Below are 21,523 nucleotides of genomic sequence, written 5' to 3' on the forward strand. Positions count from 1 at the left end.
TTTAGTAGCAAATGTATGAACTCATTCTAAACACTAATCAATATGTAAATCGGCCCTAAGGCAAGTGTACACGCTTGTAGAGGCCTTATATGAAAAAAATAAATTATTGATTATCTCCGAAATGGACTTAATTAGAACATCGGTGTCTTTGAGAAAGTTACTTGATTTAAGCTCAGGAATGCACCCTTGAAATTAACGGAAATCAAAAAAAACACGGTGTATAATAGAAAACTAGAGTACAAAGCCGGATATAACAACCGAAAGTGGCATAACAATATCAAAAATTTTAATAAAAATTTCAAAAACCGCCTAAACTTTTTATTCAAAAATGTCATCATTATGGAAAAGACCCAATACTCTTCAAACTGCCGGATCGATTTTTATCAGACAAAAGTTATTAACCACCGCAAGGAAATTAGCTTACATTAAAAAAAAACCGCATTGAAATCGGTTCATCAGTTTGAGCTACGATGCCACTGACAAACATGGTTATTAACACTTAATTAATTTAATTTAATAGCTGAGTACCTAACGCACAAAAGTAAGGACAAAAATCAAACATCTAGAAGAGCGCGATGCATTCTTACTATATCTATCTCACTCTAACCTATTGTCTTAAGCGCATTTAGAGTCAGACCGAGAAAAGTCTGCAGCGATTTTGATAGCCCACGCAGTGCAAGTGTCATTTTAAACGTCAAAATTTATATAAAATTGTGACGTGTTATAACACTTGCACTGCGTGGGCTACCAAAATCGCTGCAGACTTTTCTTAGTCCAACTTTATCAAAAAGCGCGTTGCGTACTTACTATATCTGTCTCACTTATCAATTGAAATCACACTTATTCTATGCTTGTTTCCATCGTCAAAACCAGTTGCTGGTCTACTCTGCCTCTTTCTTGTCATTATATACTCATTATCACTTTAATGTATACTGAATCCTCGTGGAAGTCAACTTCTCTTCCTCCAAATCTATTTCTGGCTCGCTTCTACGTCTGTCTCACCCTCTTTTACCTTGACGAGGTGAGAGTTGCCAACTGAAGTGAGTAGGGCTCTCAAGGCCTCGTGAGCGAGATAGGCGGCTCGGCGGGGAGCCGCCGCGGCATCATGGTACCGCTCCAGGGCTCCGCAGAGCACGGATTTCGCTTCGTCTACTAGCTGCTCATCCATAAGCCTGGCTCCTTCCTGTTAAAATACTAAAATTAGGTGGGGTAATTCGCCAGTAACTGGCGACTTTTATGTACTATAATAACCCAAGAACACCCCTAAACTCTAAATATTTTTAATAAGTTTTTTTTTCAAATGCCATGTCATGTCATGTGTCTGACCATGGGGCTTTAAATCCAGGGCTTGATTTTACTGGCTAAACTGAGCTACTTTTACTATGGGACCAACCCTAAAACCGGGGATTTTTTTTTGGCTTTTCCATAGAAAACGTACCGTCGACATCTGATCAGCCAAAATGTATGAAAAAGTAAAAAAAAAATTCGGGATATCGGAGTTGGTGCCATAATAAAAGTAGCTCAGTTTAGCGAGTAGAATCGTACCCTGGAATTAAAGCCCCCTGGTCAGTAACACCCTGTACTACTAAACGAAATTAATAACTAACTTAAATCTAAAATAGAATGCAGTTTTGTTTCTTTAAAAAAATAAAGGAATGTCCCCTTTAAGTAAAATGAGCCAGCTTAAGGATTTCAGGTAGTTTCCTCCAGGGCCCGACTTATTTTTCCACACTGTATATTTTAATCACTACATATTATAAAATGAAGTCTCCCGCAGCGTCTGTCTGTATGTTCGCGATAAACTCAAAAACTACTGAACGAATTATCATGCGTATGAGTAATTTGTTAAGGATTTGTGTGAATTTATTGAACTAATACCCGTGCAAAGTCGGGGCGGGACGCTAGTAAAACTGGTGACTGCAATATAGTTATTGGCAAGTATAATTAATAATTATAGTAATTGGCCACTCTTTATATTGGCCAATAAGTATAGCACCCACCCTATGTATGTTCGCGATAAACTCAAAAATTACTGAACGGATTTTATGCGGTTTTCTCCGTGTTTTAACCGTGGTACCACGGCTTTTGTACCACAGGGGACCACGGGTAATTTTTTTTCCCCGTAGACCCACTGCACCAAAATGGGACTACGGGTAATTGAAAAGAACTGTCTCTTACCCGTGGACCACCTTGTCATATTTGGAAGGTTATAATTATATATATAGGTAGGTTTAATTATTACATTATCTTACATTTAATTATTACAAACGGCGTCGTCATTTTACAAATGTGAAACGTTATGTAAATTGCCGTAAGCAAATTGCAAATTTAGTGTTTCTTCTCCAAAAACATTGTCTTCACAACGTAACTAGACGGAGCCCCGCTTCGCGGTCTTTTTGGGCATCTGAAGCTACCTAACGAACCTAACCTATGTAATACCTACTCGTACCTTCCAACCTACGCTTAAATTGAAGTGGGTCTATGGGGAAATAAATTATCTGAGGAATGACCCGTGGGCCCACGGAAAGTTTCGTATTCAAAAAGATAACTTAAAACTGGAGCAGTGGGTCTACGGGGAAAAAATATTACCCGTGGTCCCCTGTGGTACAAAAGCCGTGGTACCACGGTTAAAACACGGTTAAGATTTTGTGTAACCCGTACTAGCGACCCGCCCCGGTTTCGCATTTGTAACAAATAATACACTTAAACCTTCCACAAGTATCACTGCCGGATTCGAACTTTAAGATACGTCACTTAATAGATCAGCAAGCCTATTATGGATCGCTTTATCCACATTTATCCACGTGATAAAACAACTGTCACTTTTTAACTCTGCGGGATAATAAGAGACGGACACCGTTTTATCACGCTGTCACGTAGACAAATACGACCATCATATCCGTACTGGAAACGATATGCATTAGATGTGTCAGTGTCAAAAGTGACGTATTTGTTTGGAGAAACGTCACATCTGACTCTGACATACCTAACTGCATGAAAATCTGCATCCTACCCAAGTAGGTAGCTTTTGAATTTATCTCGAACCAGCATATAATAATATAACCTACACACACAGACAGACGCGGTGGGGTACTTTGTTTTACAAGATATAGTAATGTATTTAATCATTACCTGAAACAGCTTATGACAGTCTTCAATAACGTCTATTCTCTTCTCAAGCGTCATGGCGTCAAAAGTGACGCCACAGGCTGAGCAACGGGCGCCCTGCTTAACTGTCTGGCGTGATCCTGACAGCATACCGGAGCACTCTGGCGTTGGACATCTGCAATTTTAATTTAGCTTTTGTAAGGCACTGTAGCAGGCGTGGCTCACTCCGCAATATCATCGCGTCGCTACAAGTACATGCGGCCTACACCAATTTTGGTGTCTAGCAGTAGTGGTTGCCGCGCAAGTCTGCGGGACGGTCACCCTGCGGTCATATCTGTCATAATAGATGCGTTGCACTTCAAAAACGGATAGCAAAGTTGCACTTTGCTATCAGTAATTCACATGTGAGGCAAAGTAATCAAATGCAAATTTTGAGTTGTTTTCTTATGTTTGCTGGTAGAATTGAATTTTAAATGATGATTTTGGTTTTGGACTCGTGTTTTGGATGATAAATATTTAATAACATTCATTTGAATTTGATTTGGTTTGATTATGTATGATATTTTACATTTAGGTAATAAGTATTTGCTTCAGGTTGGTGTGGTGAAAAATTTTGTGTTTCACTCGGGAAAAGGTTTTATGTATAGGTAATATATGTCCATGTATTATAAAATATAATTGTTATCGCAATTGTAATTGCATGTATTTAATTAACAAACGGGTCTACCGCGATATAATTTCATTGTTTTTACCTTTTATAAACAAATTTCGGGTAGTTTAGTGGTGTTTTATTAATATCTCCGTTGACATTTGTTGGAACGTCAGTCTTTCCGTGACCACAGCTGGTTCAACTCAGCTGAAACGTCGGAATTAAAGGTAAACACAATGAAATTATATCGCGGTAGACCCGTTTGTGTAATTAAATATGTGTACAAAACGCGAGAGTTTAAAGTGTTATATTGTAATTGCATGGTCAGCCACATACCTTAGAGGAGGGTCCCCGCTCTCCTGCATAGTGGGCCATGCACTTGGCCGCTCGCATGCGTCGCACGCGCACGTGAACCAGTACCGCGCCGCGAGGGTGCGCTGCCGTGACGTCACGTCGCGCAGCGCGGCCGCGGGGCCGTAGCACTCGGGTACTGGGGCCCCGGGGGGCAGGGACCGAGTGCAGGCTAGGATGAGGCGGCGGCCGATGAAGTACCTGAAGAGATTTTGAGTAAGAAGTGAAAGACGGGTATAAAATGGAAAAGGCAGAGATGGCATGTAGGAAGTTGAATGGAAAGATGGGATAAGGAAGGATGTCGGTGACAGTGATAGAGCGATTGTGCGCTACAATGAATTTTACTGTCCGGCAGTCCGAGTTTTCACGGTCCCACATGGCATGAAAAAAAAAACGGATGATTGGCACTTGTCCGTCTTTTTACTCGCAGGTGCGGCGCAGTCGCATGAAGCAATTCCAGATGCAGTGCACAAGCTTAAACAAGTTTTTCTTAGCTGACATCTCGGACCGGAAAAAAACTGTCCGGAATGCGGAAAAGTAAAATGTCGGACGGTAAAATTACGTCTAGTGCACAAGCTACTATACTTGGTGTGTCTGACCATTAAATTGGCTTTAAATTCAGGGCTTGATTCTACTCGCTAAACTGAGCTACTTTTACTATGGCACCAACCTTAAATTCGGGGAAAAAAAATTGGCTTTTCTATAGAAAACGTCGACATCTGATGAGCCAAAATGTATGAAAAAGTAAAACAAAAGTTTAGCGAGTAGAATCAAGCCCTGAATTTAAAGCCCCATGGTCAGACACACACTATATACATTTAATGGCGTGCCGTATCGGACCGTAAAAACTCGGACTGCCGGACAGTAAAATTCATTGTAATGCCCATAGTAATCGTGATATACAGTGTGTTTTTTTTAAGTGGGACAGTATGGGGAAATCCTAAAGTATAAGAGATACAGGGAAACTGTCTTAGGAAACATTAGGTACTTTTTTGTGAAAAAAAAATTGGTATAGTCAAAATTTTGGTCAAGTGTGAGTTGTCCCTAAAAATGATTAATTTTGATGAAATTTTTTTTTGACGCACATCTACTCAGTTTCATGAGGGGATCATTTTATTGTATGGGAAGAAAAAAATCGGGACAGCAGAAGTTAGGTAAATTTAATAAAATAATTTTACATTAAAGTAAATGTTCAAAGTGGCCTCCCTCTTGTCGAATGCAGGCACGAGCGCGTTTCAGAACACCTCTGGTAGCTTTAGACAAGGCGTTGTGATGTATGTTGTTCAAATGATAATGCACTGCGTCTTTTAACTCTTGTACCGAGTTGTAAGTATCTGCATAAATTCGACCTTTAAGGTACCCCCAAATGAAAAAATCCAACGGTGTTAAATCGGGTGAACGTGGTGGCCATTTAATAGGGCCATTTGTGCCCATCCAGCGATCAAGAAAATGTTCATTTAAAAACTGTTTCGTAGCGATACTATTGTGGGCAGGGGCGCCGTCTTGTTGGTAGATGATATTATTCAAATTATTTAATGGAATTGCCATATCTACTAAATCCACAGCCATGTTTAATATTTCCTGATATTTTTGACTATTCAATGTTCCATGGTAAATTTTAATGGCAAAGATTTTATTATCTAATATTGCACACCAACAATTAAAGGAAAAGCGGACCTGGTTATGGGTTGCCGTAGTTCGGAAGGGGTTTGTACGTGCCCAAAAATGATTATTTTTTCTATTGTACATGCCATTGTTTGAAAAATTGCATTCATCTGTCCAAATAATCCGGCTTGGAAAAGACGGGTTTCTAATCGAGCATGCTACAAACCACTGGCAAAATGCTAATCTCCGGTCAGTGTCTCCTGGAAGCAATGCTTGTACAAGATGACCTTCTATGTAACACTTGTACTTGTAAGCCTTCAATACCTTTCGTACTGTAGATTTATGCACACCGATAGTGTTAGCAGCTTCCCTCAATGAGGCTTTTGGGTAGGCTTCAAAATATCCTAAGATTGCGATAGTTGTAAATTCATTTATTACTGTGGCTCGTCTCTTCCGTTTTAATTTAAAACAGCCTCCCTTTCTTAAATTTTTCACCAGTTTGTCAAAAATTTTGCGGTCCGGTTGATCGCGGTCCGGATAACGTTCCCGATACCACTGTAACGCATTCACAGAGCTACGATAATTTACAAAATACGCTTCAATTAAATCTACTTTATGCGAGTTTGGTAATTCCATGACGAAAACTTAACATAATGTTAACTTTAAACAATGAAATATCAAGTAAAATACTGTTTGTTTCAAGAAGTTCCAAATTTAAAATTTGTTTTTTTTTTAAATTAGATTTGTAAGGTAAGGCTCGCGTAAGAATATCTTAAAGTATTTTAATCCTTTTTAAACCAAATAAAGTGTTCCAAATTCAAATGTAAAACTGGAATAGGCAATATTTTTTAAATAAAAACCTTGCAGTGGGCAGTGGTTTTCAATTTACACGGGTTGTAAAAATGAAAACGATTTTATTAAATTTGACTAACTTCTGCTGTCCCGATTTTTTTCTTCCCATACAATAAAATGATCCCCTCATGAAACTGAGTAGATGTGCGTCAAAAAAAAATTTCATCAAAATTAATCATTTTTAGGGACAACTCACACTTGACCAAAATTTTGACTATACCATTTTTTTTTTCACAAAAAAGTACCTAATGTTTCCTAAGACAGTTTCCCTGTATCTCTTATACTTTGGGATTTCCCCATACTGTCCCACTTAAAAAAAACACACTGTATAGTAAAAGTGGTAGTTACTGATAGTGATAGTAGAGATATAGAAAGTGGGACAGTGGAATGAGAAAAGGAGGAGTATAATGTTGGGAATAAGGAAATTACAAACAAAGCAATGAGGGAAGGAATAAAATATATTGAGTAAGTCAAATTTGAAGAAATCGAGTTCAAAAGAGACAATAAAAGAAAACACGACGAGGTCATGGGTTATGGAACTTATGGAATAGAAACAGAAAGAATACCTAGCAACTGCAGGGAAGCAATCGTGATTAAACAGCGCTCCAGTAGGATATATGGCGACGGCGATGTGCTGTGCGCGCGCGCCTCTGAAGAGATGTCCCTCCCCCTTCCCGTCTCCGCTGCGCAATGTTTCAAACACTTCGTGCGCGTTGAATTGGAGCAGTTGAAGATTGCGTATGATCACGGCTGTCACTGACCAGCGCGCTGTGGAATAATATTTATATTCATAACATTTGAGACCAGAATAAAGTCGTACAGTCTCCATTATGGCTCCTCTACACGATGGGCCAGCGCGGCCACTCCAAGGGACGCTGCCATGCGGTAGAATGAGATAGCAATATCACTTGCTCCCTCTAACGCATAAATGCGTCCCTTGGAGTGGCCGGCGTTGGCCCATCGTGTAGAGGAGCCAATACATGTAGTAGTAGTAGTAGTAGTAAACTCTTTATTGTACAAAAAGACATATGAAAACTGACATACAATTAATATAGTAATAAATTCAAAGGCGAACTTATCCGTTTGAGAAATCTCTTCCAGTTAACCTTTTGGAATTGAAATTGTAAGTCTTTAATTACTTCAGGTCTGTCGGCCCATATGCCGTTAGTTTAACACTGCGCTGACTCGTAAATATAATGTTACTTGAGTAGGTACATTTTGTAAAATGAATAAATTAAATTAAAATTAAATTACATTTATAAATTATAAATGAATTAAATTCAATTAAAGTAGGTGCAATAAAAATTTTAAAATATTTAAAAAAACACAAATCATTTTACTTGACATATCGAGGGGTGCGTGGTCAAACCCGATAAGTCGAGTAAAAGGGTTTTTGAAATTAGAACTATATGTGACATGCGTAGAATTCTTATTTTAATGATAAAATATTTGGATTTATCGGGTTTGACCTCCAAACCCTCGATATTGCCAAAACGATTTGACTTGCCCAACCGAATACCTTCGAGAAGATGAGAGTAGAGAGTGAAAAGGCGTACTTGTAGTTGGACATGAGAGTTTTCTACAGAACTGAGTTATGTACTTCTATTCTGTGAAAATGAAATTAATTGGACAGAGAGATCTTTAGGGATTTACCATTTTCCATATCGTCAGCGGGCACTGAGTGGAAGAACCCGCTCTTCACCAGGCATTCGGTCAGAAAAACAGCAACAACCATTCTCTTCACGTAATCTTCTCCGGTGCGCTGCTCAGAGTGCGTACAGAGGGAATATATCTGCGGAAATAAATCTATACTATTAACATTATACAAGGAAGTCTGTCTGTCTGTCTGTTACCTCTTCACGCTTAAACCGCTGAAGCGATTTAGATGAAAGGTATAGAGATTGTTTGAGTCCCGAGGAAGGACAGGATAGTTTTTATCCCAGAAATCATCACTTAAAGGGGTGGAATTTTGTATGGGGACTTAACAACTGCACAACAAACTTTGTCAATAGGAACTGACAGGAAGGAGAGGTTGCGGGTTCAAACCCCGGCTCGTACTGATGACTTTTTCGAAACTTATGTACTTACGAAATATCATTTGATATTTGCCAGTTGCTTTTCGGTGAAGGAAAACATCGTGAGGAAACCGGACTAATCCCAATTAGGCCTAGTTTCCCCTCTGGGTTGGAAGGTCAGATGGTGGTCGCTTTCGTAAAAACTACGTCAGTGCCTACGTCAAATCATGGGATTAGTTGTCAAGCGGTCCCCATGCTCCCATGAGCCGTGGCAAAATGCCGGGATAACGCGAGGAAGAAGGAAGAAGAAGGGGGCTAAAAGAACGCCGGCGTGACATGCAAAGACTACAAGAGTACCAAAAGCACCGGGCTTTAATTAATCAATATTGTTTATCAGTAAATTACCTGTGCCGTCTTCAAATCAAAATTCTCCTCATTTTCACATTTTTCCTTTTCTTCCTCAACCATCTTCAAACCCTTCTTGCTCCTATTCAGCCGTTCCTTTCTCGATTTCATCTTGGATTTCTTTCCGTCTATGTCGTCGTGAGCTAAAGGGACGTCGCCGGAGACGTGACGTGTATAGACGTCAAGGGTGCCCGAGAGGCCGAGCTGCGTGACCATGCGGAGGGCGATGTGACTGAGGATTGACATGCCGGAGCCTGAAATTGTTTTGATCTCAAGTTACACAGGGGAAAAGTGATGAAATGAATGAGGTAAATACAAAAATATCGCTCAAATTGAACCCCGGCTACTTAATATGTATAAAACAGTCCCCTTATAAAGGATGTGCGAAAAGATGGAAAAGAACTGATTATAAACTCTTAGTTCATATGAACACGACCACTGTAACAGACGTCGGTGCTAACGAAGAAAATTACGCTGGTACGACCCCTTTGTTCTTTTGTCACTCTCTCCTCTCATCTACTCAAAGGTATTTGACTGTCCTATTCTAAATCGCTGGGTTGGGCAACTCAAATCGTTTTGGCAATATGTCAAGCAAAATGATGCGTTTTTTAAATAAAAATTTTTAATGTAACTACTTTAATTTAATTTAATTGATTTATAATTTTAAACTGCTCGTCAAAGACCTCCCGCTTCGTTTACCATACATCCATGTCTTGTGTTACAAATTTCCAATCTCTTAAAAGTAGGGCAAAATGCGCCTGAGTCCATAGGTAATATCGGCTTCCTATAGTTTGGGACGAAGACTTACCGATAAACAAGTCTTGGAAACTGCACTCATGTTGGTGGTATACCATGCCTTTCTCCCGGCAACTCAACGAGCAGAAAGCCACGCCTGCGCAGCGCGGGCACCATACTGGTGCCTCTTCCGAGCAGAGCGATAACCTGTAAGTTCATATCATAATAAATATCATTTATCATCATTTATCATTTATCATAGTAAGTACTCGTACTGGCGCGGAGTTCTAATAAATACACATTCCCCAGAATTCATAAGAAAAAAGTTCAGTTAAGTACAGACCAAACAGAAGGGATCTCGGGACGAAGGGATACCACAAGACGGATCTCGGGCAGAGGAAGACCAAAACGGAGATGGCGGGACAACCATGACACATTTTGTAAAGAGTGGCGGGAGTATACATCGGATAGGACCAAATGGCGGGAAAGAGGGGAGGCCTTTGCCCAGCAATGGGACACTCCTATAGGCTAAAAAAAAGAACATAATGTTTTTTATTAACTTTACCTGGTGAAGCAGTGTAGACAGTGTGTTCCGAGATGGTCAGGCAGCAGGCATGCTGCGTACGGACTCTCGGCCAAGACAATGTCGCCCGGGTGGAGGGGCGCTCGTGCCGCTGCGAAACGACCCTGTCAACATTTATAATAGTCAATATTCAGTGGCGGATTTTCCCTAAGGCCCAGTAGACCTGGGCCTATTATTATTATTATTCAGAGCTCACTGTGTCCCACTGCTGGGCAAAGGCCTCCCCCCTCTTTCTCCACTCGTCTCTATTTAGTGCAATATCTGGCCAGCCTCTCAAGAAGGAGTCCAAGTTATCCCGCCATCGCCGACGAGGCCTGCCGGCTCCCCGGTTAGACTCGTGGGGCTCCCACTCTGTGGTTAACTTGGCCCACAAGTCGTCCGGCATTCGGCAGACATGACCAGCCCATGGACCTGGGCCTAGGGCGGCAAAAATTAGAGGCGGCAAATTCACTGATGATAACAAGAAATAACTTAAAATGTAGTCAATATGATGGGTGTTGCTAAAGGGGCGGCTACAGGGCCTGGGGCCTAGGGCGGCAAAGACTGCAAATCCGCCACTATCGGAATTATAAACAACTTATAGCCGATGTTCGAACAATTTCCATCGTATTGGATTTGACTCTATAGCATGCAGAGTGACGGAGGTGATAACGGAATCTTCTCTCGACCACCAGGCCACTTTTGAAGAAGCGTATGGAGTCCTTGGGTCGTTGGGTGGACGACGTTTAGAAGATTGCGGATCACTTCTGGATGAGATTAGCTTTGCACTGGCACAAATGGCGAGAAGACCTATGCGCAGCAGTGCCGATTTGGTGATAATGATGATGATGATAGTCTGTGTACACATATGTCTACTGTAGGCTTAATAGAATACCGACATCGAATTTAATTATAGAATATACTTGCGAACCGTCCCGACATCGCACGGGTTACACGAAAACTTAACATTTTATACATCTAAACTTTCCTCAAGAACCCTACTGATAGATGAAAACCGCATGAAAGTCCGTCCAGTAGTTTTTAAGTCTATCGCGAACATACATACTTACATAAAGATGCCGCGGGGGACTTCACTACACTTCATAAAACAAACCCCGCTGAGTCTGTCTGTTTGTGTGTATGTATGTTTGCGATGAACACAAAAGCTGCAGAACGGATTTTCATGCGGTTTTCACCTATCAATAGAGTGATTATTGAAGAAGGTATATAATAATGTTAACCTGCCGTATTTGAACTTCAAGATATTCACAAGAGACGACACAGATACTAGATCCATTTTAGATACGCGATAGTTCAGATATCAACTAAGTTCTCTTTTGTAGCGCAATTCGGGCAACCAATGTCACTTTTACGTTAGATAGAGTAAGATATCTATTAGATGTGAATTGGATCTCTAAGTCATATCCTGTGGAAATCGTTCAAGAGTATCTCCAGAATCGCGCAAATGTCAAATTTGACAGGTTAGATCTTAAGCATATCGTTATGGTATCTTGGTGATGTCTAAAAGATATCTAGTAGATATCTATTTCAAAATCCGAATCGGGCCCAAGATTTTGTGTAATCCGTGCGAAGCCGGGCGGGTCGTTAGTTGTTTTATAAGGTGTAGGATTATAGAACATGATCAATGCTACCTTTCCTTCTTCTTCGACAATCTTAATATGTTTGGATATTGCAGGCATGTTAGGTTTACAGCCTCCCGCGAGACTGATTTCTGAAATGCGAAAATCTGGGTTTATTTCTTGTCAAATGCCGGACAGGCGGACATAGTTTCAATAGGTACCACTAGAGATGCATCGGATATTCGGTTACTATCCGATATCCGCCCTATCCGGCTATTATTTTAACGTCCGGCCGGATACCGAATAGTGGTCTAATATCCGGCCGGATACTGGATAGTAACATAGCTTGATTTCGGAGTAAACAAAATTGGAAAAAGAAAGGGTCGCGGTCAAAATCGTACTCGATTGTTATTTCAAAACAATTTGAACATTCCACTCACTTTCGCGCACTCATTTCGAACCTAGAAATGAGTCCGCGCGAACGTTCACTACGAAACAAGTCAAAACACAATGCGCACCTGAAAAACCGATATGTAGGTATAGTTCGCCCGCCGAATATTCGGCGGCTGGAATGCCGGATACAGAATATTCGGCCGATGGTCAGGCCGAATATCCGGTATCAGGTATCCGGCAAAACAACTATCCGGTGCATCTCTAGTTCATCATTCATCATTTTTTTATCCGGCGGACTGTTAATCAGTGGGCCCCTAAGGCCTGTACATACGTCGAGTATGTGTGGAAATTGCTTCTATAATTAAAAAAAAAATTCGATCTGTGTTCAAATCTTTACCTAGCACTTTCTTAGCGGGTTCAGGCGCCTGCTGGCTAAAATCCAACGAATCCAGGTCCTTCTGGAGCCGCTCCCTCGACGTGTTGTCATCGGCCCGGAGCAGACGCAGCGCCAACTCGTAGGACACCTTCGCGCGGGTTGGCTCACCACAATCTGCGATAAAAATTGTGCACCTTTATATTGTGTAGGTATTACGTCATGGCCACGACCGGTGGCGGCGGCGGCAACTATAGGTGAGAAAGAAAGGTCCGATCGCTGTGTCTCGCTCCAACGTATGGTTGCTGTGGTAATGTCGTGGCCGGGCGGTTAAGATGCAGTAGGTAGAAAAAGGAGTTTTCGAAAAAACAGAGTGTTAGACCAAGAGAAGTCTGCAACGATTTTGATAGCATACGCAGTGCAAGTGTTATTTATACGTCATAATTTCATAGAAGTTTGGTGTTTAAAATGGCGTTTAAAATGCTTTTTTAGGCTTTTAAGTAGAGTTGGGTTGGCAAGAATAGCGCCGCCAACCCACCACGCAAAATAGGCGCAATAATATGACGTCGAGTTGCCGAAACCAAGCCCGCGAGAACCTATAACCTATAACAGCTATAACCCTATAACCTATCATGGTCGGAAGTCTAGCTCTTTTTAACTGCCAAATATTCATTCTTGAGGCCTTTCCCGGGACTTCATCGATTCGAATCCTGCGTATGACTTTCGCTCGATAGAAAAAAATCACGAACATCTTAACACGTTCGCGGACGCTCAGTCACACCATTTGGACACCTAAATTTTGTATGGAAATTTTGCGACTGTTATAGCATATCTGTCACTACAAATATATCTTTTAGGTTTGTATATGACGCGTAATGCTATGCAAGGCGGATGCTATGCAATCCGCGTCAATATGAAGTATATTTTTTATACGCTATGTGACAACAAATGCTATACAATTCGGATGCATAAGCATGTCCGTCACATGACGTGGTCAAGATCTGATCTTATATGACATCGCATGTTATAGCATTCATTCATCGTACTCGATGGACTTAATGGCTGAGACTTCTGACTTCGTAGAGGCGAGATTTTTGCCCTAAAGACTCATTGCTGACCTCTTCAAACATTTTTCTACTTCTGTTTTGTTCCCCCATTTCTTATCATTGTAATATTATGTCCTTCTCATACATGCCCCATCCCAAGCACGTTCCTCATTCATTGGACCTAAAATTATGTGATACTACACATCATGCGTTGGAGACCGCATAATATGTCTGAAGAATCTAAATGCCCACTCATGGCATGTTGCAGAGAGCCGAGTGGAGCCGGTTGAGCTCTCATAAAAGAGAGAGGTTTTTTCTTCCAGCTGTCCAAGGTATACGCAGCATTTACGCCACCACCACTTTCAAAATCGTCAATCTCTACCGCATTACACTTTTTGAGTTCCCTGTAAGTCACCGCCGCTTTAAGTTCTGGACGTAAAGCGTCCACCACTTTTCCTGTCAAGCGATGATTCACCCAATTTCATATTCTTTTTCGGATGCATCTGCACCAAATATAAGACGTGAAATATACAAGAATTATGCCACAATACTTGTCATAAACGTTCTTACCTTGTAAGAGGTGATCATCGAGCGCCAGCAGGCTTATAATTCACAATTATATCATCAAAACTATGACTAGTAACGTAATTACTTGAATGATAGGTATACACATTCATGCTTCACTTTTTCACATTCACCGTTATCAAAATTTGAGTGTAGCACAATAAACCACAAGTAAACATGTTTGTTTATTAAAACACATTGAAACACTTAAAGCAATTGTAAGAAAAACATTAATTATGATGTTATAAACAATCCGTAAAAATGGCTATCGCGCACGAAAATCACCCAAATTGCACGTGTCTACTCCCAGACGCACCTGCCGGGCTACTAAGGGAGCTGCCATACAAAGACGAATGCTATAACATCTGCGTCACAGAAAGGGGGGCCCAATTGGAGACGTCACAGGATAATTTTTAACTTCGATAAAAGTATGTAAAATGGCAGTATGCAAACTTTGAATCTGGTGACTGGTAGAGGAAAAGTTGGTGAATAATATTATACTGTGGTAAAGCGGATTGATAAGCATTTCAATGCAGAAATTTAAAACGAATAACGGATGCTATAGCATACGCGTCACCAGGAGTAGTGCAAAAACGGATGCTATGCAATCCGCGTCCGCGAACGTGTTAAAAAAATTGTCTTCTTTTAGTAGGTACAATTGACGTCAAAAATAAGTATACACTTTTGCACCTTAAGCTTTTGTAATTAAGGCGAAAAATGTAAAAACATATCTTTGGACCTGGGCCTCAAACTATCTTCATACTAAGTTTCATCTAAATCAACTCTGCGGTTTAAACGGGAAGAGATACAGACGGACAGACTATAGAATTTATCGTATAAATATTTACTTTATAGTATGCAATGGCAAAGACAGACTTTAACCAGGCGTGGCTCTCTCCGCGGTTTCGTCGCTTTGCTACAGGTAGCTAAAAGTACACCCGTTCCGCCCCAATTTTGGGGAAAGCCATAAGCCGCGCGTGGCGCTGTCGCCACCTAGCGGCCATATCTGTGCTGATCGTAACAGACGCGTTTTGTTATAGAGTGAGTCTTCTGTACCTAGTCATCATCATCATCATCATCTCAGCCATAAGACGTCCACTGCTGAACATAGGCCTCCCCCTTAAGGGGGGTGAATGCCATAATCGCCACGCTTGGCAGGCGGGTTGACGATCGCAGTCGAGTACACCGAATTTGAGAGACGCTGCTGCCCGTCCACCGGTGGTCTTGGACGTGGTTTAAAGACATACCCGGGTCCTGGACGTAGTTTAAGGACATATCCGGGTCCTGTACCTGTACTTAGTACTATTATTTATTCTGTGCTTTAACGTGGTACCTCTGTAGCAGTGTCCGGTCCTCCAATAATAGTGCGCGCGCATCTTAGCGGGCAGGCGCGAGCGCAGCGCCAGCCTCAGATCTGCTAGTGCGGCAGCCGTCCCTTTCCGGCGTGGGCGCGCGAGCAGGATGGCGCTACGCGTCCAAAGGGCCAGGGCTAGGGTTGCTTCGTCGTCGTCATCTGAAATTGTAAGGATTTTGTAACTGACGGGAAGAGGTATTATATCTTATCTTATCGTATCTCTTAATCTTCTGAACCAACGCTAAATCCGATTTTTCACTTCTCTTGCTCGTAAAGTAACTGTAGCGTCTAAGTGTAAATATGTACTTCCTTACAAATTGTTAGGAAAATATGTACTATATAAAAACTTTTTACAAAAAAAAGAAAACCGACTTCAAAAAGGATGAAATAAAATATTATCCTTTTTAAGTCTATGCGTTACCAACTGATATGTTTGAAGTCGGTGCCAAGCCAACTTTTGAAGCATAACATGATTTTGGTGCGATTCGATAAGGATGTACGTTGGATTGCCTTACACGACGACAATGAACGTACTTTTAGTAGGTACAGTCGACGTTAAAAACTGTACATGTTCGTACATGTTTTGTGATCGTCACGAATAAAAATCTTTTATCTTTTTTATCTTTTTTTTAAATATGTTTACACACTTTTCGTCTTATTACAAAGGAGTAAGGTGCAAAAGTGTAAACATATCTTTGACGTCGACTGTACCTAAGAACACACCTCGTACCATGTTTGTCGGCACGCAAGCGTGGGATTGGGACTGAAGTTATTTCCCGTCCCTTATTTAGAGGACTACATTTCAAAATATAAAACAATTCAAGGATTTGTTGCCAAATTTCACCTAAAGCGGTTCAGTTGTTTAGCCATGAAAAGGCGACAAAGAGGCAGACAAAATTACTTGCACATTTATAATAGTTATTAAGTACAGTTCTAATGGGATTTATAGTCATAAAGCTGATTATTTTTGACGGGTATTGTTACTACTTGGCTTGGCACCGACTTCAATTATATCAGTTGGTAACGCATAGACTTAAAAAGGATAATATTTTATTTCATCCTTTTTGAAGTCGGTTTTCTTTTTTTTGTAAAAAGTTTTTATTTTTCCATTTTTAGTTTTAACGCATTGTTAAGAGCACGACGCATGAATGAAAAACAACATCATGATTAACACTAAATTCGTGGACCTACTTTAATCAATATGTAATCAGGAATTTTCTCGAGTCCGTCTGGGAAATTATAATTCCTGTCACTACACTAAATCCATCCTCCGCCCCGCCACTGACCCAATCCCTCAACCCCCCCCGATCACTCTACCTCACAGCGCATCAACCCCTGATCCATGTACCCCTCGGCCCTGAACCAACAGCCCTTCAACCACCATTACCCGACCCCTTAACTCCTAACCCTAACCCCCGATCAGTACCTATCCTTACCAAGAGTTTGACATTGATTTATTCGCTAGCGTGTGTGTAACTTACCTACTTTCTTTGCATCTCGCTCGTACTGGCATATTAGTGCGAGCGAGATGCATAAAAAGTAAGTTACGAAAGCGTTAGCGTCGCTAATTTAGCGAATATGTCAATGTCAAACTCGTGGTAAGGCTACACGTGCACTACATCAAATTGGCGGTGTTCGGAAGCAAATGCTCAAGTTACTTTAGAAAACACCGAAATCACTTTACATGTGCCTTTAAAAATTGAGGAGTTCCCTCAATTCCTTATGGATTCCATCATCAGACCAGAACCAAAAATAATACGGAAACACCTTGGAGGCAACTCCTTCCAAACAAAAAAAGAATTACTCAAATCGGATCACAGGTGCCGAAGTAATCGCTGAACATACTACATTTAAAAAATCATCATCATTATCATCAAAACAATCATCATCATCAGGTCTATTTCATCAAAGTGGTGGTTTTCGGGAAAAAATGCTCGAGTTGCTTAAGAAAACACCCAAATCACCATGCATGTGCCTTTAAAAATTGAGGAGTTCCCTCAATTCCTCATGGATCCCATCATCAGAACAGAACCAAATTAAAATGGGACCAACTCGGAGGTAGCTCCTATCAAACAAAAAAAGAATTACTCAAATCGGACTACGGATGTCGGAGTAATCGGTGAACGTACATAGAAAAAAAAAATAAAAAAAATAGCCACAACCGAATACAGAACCTCCTCCTTCTATGAAATGGAAGTCGGTTAAAAACTTTGTACAATAGACGTGCGAAAAGGTAATTCGCAACTCGCGTGTTTCAATTTATTGCCACTCGTTGCGAATTTCATACTTTTCGCACTTGTATCGTAATGTAGGTACTATTTTTTAAAGCATGTTTATCTATTGTCTGTTAAAAACCTTTATAATACTTAGGTACGAGCTTTAAGGACTGCCTCACTGGCCAAAGCTAGTTCCCTCTCTATAGCATCTTCATCGTCTTCGTTCGGGTCTAGTTCCCTCTCTATAGCATCTTCATCGTCTTCGTTCTGATCCAGTTCCCTCTCTATAGCATCTTCATCGTCTTCGTTCAGATCTATTTCTGCAGCTCTTTACCTTACTATGAAAATGTTAGAATGGAGTCAAAAATACAGTCGAAATTCTTACCAGTAGTGGGTGCTTTCAAGACAGCCTCACTGGCCAAAGCCAGAGCTCTCTCAATAGCATCTTCATCTTCATCATGTTCCTTTAGTTCTAGTTCTGCAGCTCTTCTCCGTTCTCTTGATAGCCGTGCGTCTTTGCCACGGTAGACGGGGGCGACGCGGGATACCACTTCTCGGAGGGCTTCCATTAACTGTAACAATTTTGGACAGCAGCCATTTTTTTTCACAATTGACATGACCTGGAGCGGTATCGGTCGCATTTTTATCACCTGTCATGCCATGCGTCACTTTCGCACTTACATATTGATTAGAACTTGACAGGCATGGTAACAAATGATAAAGAGCCGCGACCATCTTAGCCCTTCTGACCTTTATACCGTGGTTTCCACCCGTTTCCACCCTCCTGCACCGATCCCTTAGCATTGAAGATAGGGGTATTGATACTCCGTCTCCATTGGTTATCGAACCCGTGAGGCGTATCATCGGTATCGTATATTGAATAGGCAGAGAAAGTCGCGGGCAGCGCTGTACTCGTACTGTGTTTGAGTAGGGTAACATTCCATTTCCAACGACAGCTGCACTACTGTCAATTTTACTATGGAAATTGACAATGACAGCGACGCGTTCAGTACCGGTAGTGCAGCTGCGGTTAGAAATGGAATGTTACCAGCATGCTTATTTGATTTCTAAACATTCATAAGTTCATAAATTGAACAATGTTTTTGTCATTCTTTTCGCATACCTCACGGCTCGTCTACACGATGGGCCAACGCCGGCCACTCTAAGGAACGCAGCCATGCGGTAGAATGAGATAGCAATATCACTTGCTCCCTCCCTTGGAGTGGCCGGCGTTGGCCCATCGTGTAGGGGAGCCATCAACGATACCTCATCATGGTCCCTGCAGGCTTGCAGCCTCCCCGCGTCGGATAACGGTTCGAGCGCACGTAGCCACTCCGGCGCGGGTATGGCGGCCAGCTCTGGTAGTAAGGCTCGTAGGAAGCCGCGCCCGGCGCTGCATAGTGTTTGGGCAGAGCATGCCGCAGCGTAGGCTGCGTCTGGTTGAGGGCACCGGGACATTCTGTAATGAATGCGTACATAATCGGACCAAGCTAACTCTGCAGCATACTTTACAATGGCACCGGTTGGGTTGAGGGCACCGGGGCATTCTGTAATGAATGCGTACATAATCGGACCAAGCTAACTCTGCACACACTTTACAATGACAAAGCGTGGAAATGGCACATCACAACATCGGAATTTAGGAGGCAAAATGAAATCACAGGTATAGTTCATATAACGATATAAACGTAGGGTACTCTATCTATGTTTTCCCATATACTAGTGATAGTTCCCATATTTCTTTGAAAGTGTTTTTATGTACTTACAATTAGTTAGTATTATTTTAGAGAGAAAAATAGGTTTAACAAATTATACCTCAATTAAAAAGCATTATGAAAAAGTTATTATTTGGTATCTGTTTACCAACACTAACTGTAGAATATTACTAATAATACTAATAGGCCAATTAAAAGATTTTTTCAAGAATTAAATCCTTAGCAAGCTGGAAGCCGGGGCGGGTCGCTAGTATAACAGGCACACATGCGTTGACTGCGACTAACAGCATGTATCACGCAATTTGATATAGTTTGATACGTTCCCAATGCGCACGAGTTTATTTCTATCCCTTCCGCATCTCCAGACCAATCACATGTACTGTACACAATGTACACAACTACACATCACGTATAGATAGCCACATATAGTCGCACCAAACAAAGTCTGCAGCGGATTTGATTCCCCACGCAGTGTAAATGTTATGTATACGTCATAATTTCATAGAAGTTTGACGTTTAAAATGAAACTTGCACTGCGTGGGCTTATAAAATCGCTGCAGACTTTTTTTTTACGGTCTAACTATATACAGGATGGACTACAATGGGGCGGTGAAAAAAAAGCAAATGGAATGAATGTTGACCCAATCACTATTAGCGACCCGCCCGGCTTCGCACGCTTAACAAATTACACACCTGAACCTTCCTCAAGAATAACTCTATTGAGAGGTGAAAACCGCATATAAATCCGTTCAGCACCTAGTTTTTGAGTTTACCGCAAATGTCATGTACATACAGACGCGCGGGGACTTGGTTTTATAAAATGTTATAGCCTGTCCGATTTCTAAGATCAAGTTCGCCATAGATTTACTTATATATGTACAGGTTGTTACTGACCATGGGGCTTTTAATTCAGGGCTCGATTCTACCCGCTAAACTGAGCTACTTTTATTATGGCACCAACCCGGAAATCCCGAACAAAATTTTTACTTTTTCATACATTTTAGCTGATCAGATGTCGACGTTTTCTATGGAAACGCCAACAATTTTTCCCCGATTTTAGGGTTGGTCCCATAGTAAAAGTAACTCAGTTTAACGAGTAAAATCAAGCCCTGGAATTAAAGTCCCATGGTCAGACAAATAGTGTAGATATTTTGCATATTTTTCGCGAACCATTTTCTAGAGTATGACCTTTACAACCGAGGCTTGATTGGACCCACGATTATGGATCACAACACCACACTCATATGAAAGGTTAAAGACATAAGTTATCGTACAGTATGTTAGAATTTTCAGTTTAAATAGTTAAAGATAGTATTTGTCTGTAATGTACCTGCTTCAACGCCGGTCCCCCACTGTAGCTAAAATTAAACTGCCGGTTCGAAGCAGTTTTAGAATTGTCAAAATGTTACACCATTCTATCGGTAGATGGCGCTAGTTTTCACTTAACAATTAGACTGGTTTATTTTTAATTAAGATTTCAATTTAGTCGCAATTTGTTTTTTAGAGAAAAATTTAGAAGAAAACGTCATAAAAATAACGGAATTTTGTAATAGTGACTAATTAGGCTTAGCCCTTAGGGCCGAATTGGTGGAATACCGGATGTGGCCTGTAACGCGAGCAAATATATAAACATAGATTGTACTCCTCAAACGGTGACACTTTTGTTCAACAACTTTTAAAAATTATGAAGTCTTTAGACTTCCCATTTTATCATACAAAATAAATATTATCTTCAATGGATGCCATCGCCACGCCATATCATTGTGATTGACGTTGCTTGTCACGCATTTAAACATAACATAATTCGCAATACATTGCGTCTTAGAATAAACTTTAAAGTGTATTAAAAATGAAACCACAAGTTATTTTTAAAAGTCGCTGAACAAATGTTGGTCAGTATGAGGAGTACAGCCTAAAGTATAATTTTTTGCTCTTATTACAGGCCACACCCGGTATATAATAAAAAAATCGTAGGTAGCTATAGTAATATTAGACTAAGT

At 40.9% G+C, this 21,523-nt stretch overlaps 1 protein-coding gene across 1 annotated transcript; it reads right to left on the reverse strand.

The window, feature by feature from the left end:
• Positions 1-836: 836 nt before the first annotated feature.
• Positions 837-19,266, reverse strand: LOC134679507 (SET and MYND domain-containing protein 4). Its single transcript, XM_063538467.1, has 13 exons — positions 19,075-19,266; positions 18,194-18,380; positions 15,572-15,751; positions 12,653-12,805; positions 11,935-12,014; positions 10,286-10,407; positions 9,794-9,927; positions 8,986-9,239; positions 8,219-8,357; positions 7,132-7,333; positions 4,094-4,309; positions 3,133-3,283; positions 837-1,183 (listed from the first exon to the last, which is right to left on the reverse strand). Exons 1-13 carry the CDS (start codon positions 19,264-19,266, stop codon positions 971-973), a joined length of 2,223 nt encoding a protein of 740 aa, XP_063394537.1. The 3' UTR covers positions 837-970.
• Positions 19,267-21,523: the final 2,257 nt, after the last annotated feature.

The sequence above is a fragment of the Cydia fagiglandana genome, chromosome Z (genome assembly GCF_963556715.1).
Source record: "Cydia fagiglandana chromosome Z, ilCydFagi1.1, whole genome shotgun sequence".
In the NCBI taxonomy this organism is placed as follows: Eukaryota; Metazoa; Arthropoda; class Insecta; order Lepidoptera; family Tortricidae; genus Cydia; species Cydia fagiglandana.

Bases quoted from the DNA above. Each gene is read 5' to 3' on its own strand.
- LOC134679507 (XM_063538467.1), bottom strand. From the start codon at position 19,266: ATGTCCCGGTGCCCTCAACCAGACGCAGCCTACGCTGCGGCATGCTCT. The intron at 9,240-9,793 runs GTAAGTCTTCGT...AAACAATTTCAG, and splicing joins TTTCCAAGACTTGTTTATCG to GCTCCGGCATGTCAATCCTC. The intron at 7,334-8,218 runs GTAAATCCCTAA...ATTATTCCACAG, and splicing joins CGCTGACGATATGGAAAATG to CGCGCTGGTCAGTGACAGCC.